Source organism: Oncorhynchus nerka, unplaced genomic scaffold (genome assembly GCF_034236695.1).
Source record: "Oncorhynchus nerka isolate Pitt River unplaced genomic scaffold, Oner_Uvic_2.0 unplaced_scaffold_755, whole genome shotgun sequence".
NCBI classification, from domain to species: domain Eukaryota; kingdom Metazoa; phylum Chordata; class Actinopteri; order Salmoniformes; family Salmonidae; genus Oncorhynchus; species Oncorhynchus nerka.
Genome location: NW_027040456.1, coordinates 103,751 through 111,250, shown reverse-complemented (window position 1 = coordinate 111,250; position 7,500 = coordinate 103,751). Strand labels below are relative to the sequence as shown.

Below are 7,500 nucleotides of genomic sequence, written 5' to 3'. Positions count from 1 at the left end.
ATGTAGAGATCTACCTCGTTCCTCCCACACTGCTCAGAAACACTCTGTAAAGAGACACACAATAATTAGGATCAGGTGTGGCCGTTTCGTAGGCGCGGCCGTTTCGTAGGTGTGGCCAATTAGGAGTCGTAGTCAATTAGTAGGTGTGGTCAATTAACTTCTTCTACATGTGGGTTTTGGATGAAAAAAATGGTCCCCAAATGCTCTGTGTGACCACCCACCAACGTGGCTGGTGATATAGACATTCAACCCACCAACGTGGCTGGTGATATAGACATTCAACCCTGCCAACGTGGCTGGTAATATAGACATTCAACCCTGCCAACGTGGCTGGTGATATAGACATTCAACCCACCAACGTGGCTGGTGATATAGACATTCAACCCACCAACGTGGCTGGTGATATAGACATTCAACCCTGCCAATGTGGCTGGTGATATAGACATTCAACCCGCCAACGTGGCTGGTGATATAGACATTCAACCCTGCCAACGTGGCTGGTGATATAGACATTCAACCCTGCCAACGTGGCTGGTGATATAGACATTCAACCCACCAACGTGGCTGGTGATATAGACATTCAACCCACCAACGTGGCTGGTGATATAGACATTCAACCCTGCCAATGTGGCTGGTGATATAGACATTCAACCCTGCCACCGTGGCCTGGTGATATAGACATTCAACCCACCAACGTGGCTGGTGATATAGACATTCAACCCTGCCAACGTGGCTGGTGATATAGACCTTCAACCCTGCCAACGTGGCTGGTGATATAGACATTCAACCCACCAACGTGGCTGGTGATATAGACATTCAACCCACCAACGTGGCTGGTGATATAGACATTCAACCCACCAACGACCATATCTACCCCCATTTGGCGGGTGTGAGCCCTGTCTGTGTGTGTGTGTGTGTGTGTGTGTGTAATGTGTGTGTGTGTAATGTGCGTGTGTGTTGCTGTTGTCAGGTTTGAGAAGCTGGCAGAAGAGTGTATGCAGAACATTGAGGTGCTGAAGATGGCCCACGCCAAGGGCCAACCTGTCCCCAAATACCACACTGAGGAGAGGACCTTCAACACTGTCAAGTACTATACTGTTACTAACATATTAATACCACACTGAGGAGAGGACCTTCAACACTGTCAAGTACTATACTGTTACTACCATATTAATATCACACTGAGGACCTTCAACACTGTCAAGTACTATACTGTTAAACCATATTAATACCACACTGAGGAGAGGACCTTCAACACTGTCAAGTACTATACTGTTAAACCATATTAATACCACACTGAGGACCTTCAACACTGTCAAGTACTATACTGTTACTACCATATTAATACCACACTGAGGAGAGGACCTTCAACACTGTCAAGTACTATACTGTTACTACCATATTAATACCACACTGAGGAGAGGACCTTCAACACTGTCAAGTACTATACTGTTACTACCATATTAATACCACACTGAGGAGAGGACCTTCAACACTGTCAAGTACTATACTGTTACTACCATATTAATACCACACTGAGGACCTTCAACACTGTCAAGTCAGAATGATATTATACAATTAACATTCATATGAAAATACATCTCTGACACACACACATATATACAAAGCAGGAGGGAAGTGATCTGTCTTCTGTCTGTTGTAGAATGTATCCTGACCTGACAGCCAATGAGATGACGCTGTACATCGTGAAGGGCATCAATCTACCTGCTCCCTCAGGTGTGTTGTTTTGAACTTTATATGCCTCCTTCTGACCCCTCTCTGCTGACCCCTCTCTGATGACCCCTCTCTGATGACCCCTCTCTGCTGACCCCTCTCTCCTGATCCCCTTCTCTTCTGAATCTCTCTTTCTTCTGATGTCTCTCTTCTGATCTGTCTCTCTCTCTCTCAAATAGCATTCTAGTTTGCTCTGTCTTTTTGTTAATTCTTTCCAATGTGTTAAGTAATTATCTTTTTGTTTTCTCATGATTTGGTTGGGTCTAATTGTGCTGTTGTCCTGGGGCTCTGTAGGGTGTGTTTGTGTTTGTGAACAGAGCCCCAGGACCAGCTTGCTTATGGGACTCTTCTCCAGGTTCATCTCTCTGTAGATGATGGCTTTGTTATGGAAGGTTTGTGAATCGCTTCCTTTTAGGTGGTTGTAGAATTTAACGGCTCTTTTCTGGATTTTGATCATTAGTGGGTATCGGCCTAATTCTGCTCTGCATGCATTATTTGGTGTTTTACGTTGTACACGGAGGATATTTTTGCAGAATTCTGCGTGCAGAGTCTCAATTTGGTGTTTGTCCCATTTTGTGAAGTCTTGGTTGGTGAGCAGACCCCAGACCTCACAACCATAAAGGGCAATGGGCTCTATGACTGATTCAAGTATTTTTAGCCAAATCCTAATTGGTATGTTGAAATTTATGTTTCTTTTGATGGCATAGAATGCCCTTCTTGCCTTGTCTCTCAGATCGTTCACAGCTTTGTGGAAGTTACCTGTGGCGCTGATGTTTAGGCCAAGGTATGTATAGTTTTCTGTGTGCTCTAGGGCAACAGTGTCTAGATGGAATTTGTATTTGTGGTCCTGGTGACTGGACCTTTTTTGGAACACCATTATTTTGGTCTTACTGAGATTTACTGTCAGGGCCCAGGTCTGACAGAATCTGTGCATAAGATCTAGGTGCTGCTGTAGGCCCTCCTTGGTTGGTGACAGAAGCACCAGATCATCAGCAAACAGCAGACATTTGACTTGATTCTAGCAGGGGAGGCCGGGTGCTGCAGACTTTTCTAGTGCCCGCGCCAATTCGTTGATATATATGTTGAAGAGGGTGGGGCTTAAGCTGCATCCCTGTCTAACCCCACGACCCTGTGTGAAGAAATGTGTGTGTTTTTTGCCAATTTTAACCGCACACTTGTTGTTTGTGTACATGGATTTTATAATGTCGTATGTTTTACCCCCAACACCACTTTCCATCAGTTTGTATAGCAGACCCTCATGCCAGATTGAGTCGAAGGCTTTTTTGAAATCAACAAAGCATGAGAAGACTTTGCCTTTGTTTTGGTTTGTTTGGTTGTCAATTAGGGTGTGCAGGGTGAATACATGGTCTGTTGTACGGTAATTTGGTAAAAAGCCAATTTGACATTTGCTCAGTACATTGTTTTCATTGAGGAAATGTACGAGTCTGCTGTTAATAATAATGCAGAGGATTTTCCCAAGGTTACTGTTGACACATATTCCACGGTAGTTATTGGGGTCAAATTTGTCTCCACTTTTGTGGATTGGGGTGATCAGTCCTTGGTTCCAAATATTGGGGAAGATGCCAGAGCTAAGTATGATGCTAAAGAGTTTTAGTATAGCCAATTGGAATTTGTTGTCTGTATATTTGATCATTTCATTGAGGATACCATCGACACCACAGGCCTTTTTGGGTTGAAGGGTTTTTATTTTGTCCTGTAACTCATTCAATGTAATTGGAGAATCCAGTGGGTTCTGGTAGTCTTTAATAGTTGATTCTAAGATCTGTATTTGATCATGTATATGTTTTTGCTCTTTGTTCTTTGTTATAGAACCAAAAAGATTGGAGAAGTGGTTTACCCATACATCTCCATTTTGGATAGATAATTATTCGTGTTGTTGTTTGTTTAGTGTTTTCCAATTTTCCCAGAAGTGGTTAGAGTCTATGGATTCTTCAATTACATTGAGCTGATTTCTGACATGCTGTTCCTTCTTTTTCCGTAGTGTATTTCTGTATTGTTTTAGTGATTCACCATAGTGAAGGCGTAGACTCAGGTTTTCCGGGTCTCTGTTTTTGGTTGGACAGGTTTCTCAATTTCTTTCTTAGATTTTTGCATTCTTCATCAAACCATTTGTCATTATTGTTAATTTTCTTCGGTTTTCTATTTGAGATTTTTAGATTTGATAGGGAAGCTGAGAGGTCAAATATACTGTTAAGATTTTCTACTGCCAGGTTTACACCTTCACTATTACAGTGGAACGTTTTACCCAGGAAATTGTCTAAAAGGGATTGAATTTGTTGTTGCCTAATTGTTTTTGGTAGGTTTCCAAACTGCATTCCTTCCATCTATAGCATTTCTTAATGTTACTCAGTTCCTTTGGCTTTGATGCCTCATGATTGAGTATTGCTCTGTTTAAGTAGACTGTGATTTTGCTGTGGTCTGATAGGGGTGTTAGTGGGCTGACTGTGAACGCTCTGAGAGATTCTGGGTTGAGGTCAGTGATAAAGTAGTCTACAGTACTACTGCCAAGAGATGAGCTATAGGTGTACCTACCATAGGAGTCCCCTCGAAGCCTACCGTTGACTATGTACATACCCAGCGTGCGACAGAGCTGCAGGAGTTGTGACCCGTTTTTGTTGGTTATGTTGTCATAGTTGTGCCTAGGGGGGCATATGTGGGAGGGGATGATGTCACCTCCAGGCAGATGTTTGTCCCCCTGTGTGCTGAGGGTGTCAGGTTCTTGTCCGGTTCTGGCATTTAGGTCGCCACAGACTAGTACATGTCCCTGGGCCTGGAAATGATTGATTTCGCCCTCCAGGATGGAGAAGCTGTCTTCATTAAAATATGGGGATTCTAGTGGGGGGATATAGGTAGCACACAGGAGGACATTTTTCTCTGTTAGGATAATTTCCTTTTGAATTTCTAGCCAAATGTAGAATGTTCCTGTTTTGATTAATTTAATGGAGTGAGTTAGGTCTGCTCTATACCAAATTAGCATACCCCCTGAGTCCCTTCCCTGTTTCACACCTCTCTCTCTCTCTTCTGATCTGTCTCTCTCTCTCTTCTGATCTGTCTCTCTCTCTCTTCTGATCTGTCTCTCTCTCTCTTCTGATCTGTCTCTCTCTCTCTTCTGATCTGTCTCTCTCTCTCTTCTGATCTGTCTCTCTCTCTCTTCTGATCTGTCTCTCTCTCTCTTCTCATCCCTCTTCTCAGGAGTCTCTGCCAGTGATCTGGACACCAGTGTGCGCTTTGAGTTTCCTTTTCCTAGTATGGTAAGACTCTCACTACACACACACTCACACATACACGCAACACACAACCATTTTGCATGCATACATTTCCACTTAGATCCACTAAAATATACTCTCTCTGTCTTTGGTTTGTGCGTGCGTGTGTGTGCGTGCGTGTGTGTGCGTGCATGTGTGTGTGTGTGTGTGCGCGTGTGTGCGTGCGTGTGTGTGTGTAGGAGGAGGCCCAGAGGGATAAGACCAGTACAGTGAAGAACAGCAACAGTCCAGAGTTTAAAGAGAAGTTTAACCTGAACATCAACCGTCAACACAGAGGCTTCAAGAGGGTCGTCCAGGCCAAAGGCATCAAGTTTGACATCATCCACAAGGGGTGAGATCAGAGACACACACCACACCTGGTTAACACACCAGACCTGGTTAATACACCAGACCTGGTTAATACACCAGACCTGGTTAACACACCAGACCTGGTTAACACACCACACCTGGTTAACACACCACACCTGGTTAATACACCAGACCTGGTTAACACACCAGACCTGGTTCAAATGTTCAAATGTAGTTCAAATGTATGCAGATGATACAGTGATATATGTGCATGCAAAGAGCAAACAACAAGCTGCACAAGAACTCACTACTGTAATGGTCCAGGTTACAAAGTGGCTCAGTGACTCGTGTTTGCATCTCAATGTGAAAAAAACTGTTTGCATGTTCTTCACAAAGAGGGCAACAGATGCTACTGAGCCAGATGTCTATGTGTCAGGGGAGAAGCTCCAGGTGGTATCCGATTTTAAGTACCTTGGCATCATACTTGATTCCAACCTCTCTTTTAAAAAGCATGTGAAAAAGGTAATTCAAATAACTAAATTCAATCTAGCAAAATTCCGATTTATATGAAATTGTTTGACTACAGAGGTAGCAAAACTGTACTTCAAATCTATGATACTCCCCCACTTAACATACTGCTTGACTAGTTGGGCCCAAGCTTGCTGTACAACATTAAAACCTATTCAGTCTGTCTACAAACAGGCTCTCAAAGTGCTTGATAGGAAGCCCAATAGCCATCATCATTGTCACATCCTTAGAAAGCATGAGCTCTTGAGTTGGGAAAATCTTGTGCAATACACCGACGCATGTCTTGTATTCAAGATCCTTAATGGCCTGGCTCCCCCTCCACTCAATATTTTTGTTAAACAGAAAACCCAGACATATGGCAGCAGATCCACAAGGTCTGCCATGAGAGGTGACTGTATAGTTCCCCTAACGAAAAGCACCTTTAGTAAATCTGCATTCTCTGTGAGAGCTTCCCATGTCTGGAATACACTGCCATCAGACACACATAACTGCACCACATATCACACTTTCACAAAATGCTTGAAGACCTGGCTAAAGGTCAATCAGATTTGTGAACATGGTCCCTAGCTGTGTGTTGCCGCTTTCCATGTTGTCTGTTGTCTGTAGCTTGTGAGGTGTGGAAACACTTTGTTGCTTTTATGAATATTGTCTTGCTGCTTTTTGTTCTATGTTGCTCTGTCTGTATGCTATGTCTTGCTTGTTCTATGTTGCTCTGTCTGTATGCTATGTCTTGCTTGTTCTATGTTGCTCTGTCTGTATGCTATGTCTTGCTTGTCCTATGTTGCTCTGTCTGTATGCTATGTCTTGCTTGTTCTATGTTGCTCTGTCTGTATGCTATGTCTTGCTTGTCCTATGTTGCTCTGTCTGTATGCTATGTCTTGCTTGTTCTATGTTGCTCTGTCTGTATGCTATGTCTTGCTTGTCCTATGTTGCTCTGTCTGTATGCTATGTCTTGCTTGTTCTATGTTGCTCTGTCTGTATGCTATGTCTTGCTTGTCCTATGTTGCTCTGTCTGTATGCTACGTCTTGCTTGTCCTATGTTGCTCTGTCTGTATGCTACGTCTTGCTTGTCCTATGTTGCTATGTCTTGCTTGTTCTATGGTGCTATTGTCTATATTGTAATTGTTTTTAATAACCTGCCCAGGGACTGCGGTTGAAAATTAGCCGGCTGGCTAAAACCGGCACTTTTACTGAAACGTTGATTAATGTGCACTGTCCCTGTAAAAATAAAATAAACTAAACTAAACTAACACACCAGACCTGGTTAATACACCAGACCTGGTTAACACACCAGACCTGGTTAATACACCAGACCTGGTTAATACACCAGACCTGGTTAACACACCAGACCTGGTTAATACACCACACCTGGTTAATACACCACACCTGGTTAATACACCACACCTGGTTAACACACCAGACCTGGTTAATACACCAGACCTGGTTAATACACCAAACACACCAGACCTGGTTAACACACCAGACCTGGTTAATACACCAGACCTGGTTAATACACCAGACCTGGTTAATACACCAGACCTGGTTAACACACCAGACCTGGTTAATACACCAGACCTGGTTAATACACCAGACCTGGTTAATACACCAGACCTGGTTAATACACCACACCTGGTTAATACACCACACCTGGTTAATACACCAC

The 7,500-nt window shown here is 43.3% G+C and overlaps 1 protein-coding gene across 1 annotated transcript in view; it reads left to right on the top strand.

Moving 5' to 3' along the window:
• The window catches only part of LOC115115719 (coiled-coil and C2 domain-containing protein 1A-like), a 14,937-nt gene that overhangs the window by 3,838 nt on the left and 3,599 nt on the right, over positions 1–7,500 (top strand). The window contains exons 6-9 of the mRNA XM_065016927.1: positions 971–1,087; positions 1,664–1,737; positions 4,948–5,006; positions 5,201–5,352. Coding sequence (XP_064872999.1) covers positions 971–1,087; positions 1,664–1,737; positions 4,948–5,006; positions 5,201–5,352 — 402 coding nt within the window. The remainder of the gene's footprint in view (positions 1–970; positions 1,088–1,663; positions 1,738–4,947; positions 5,007–5,200; positions 5,353–7,500) is intronic.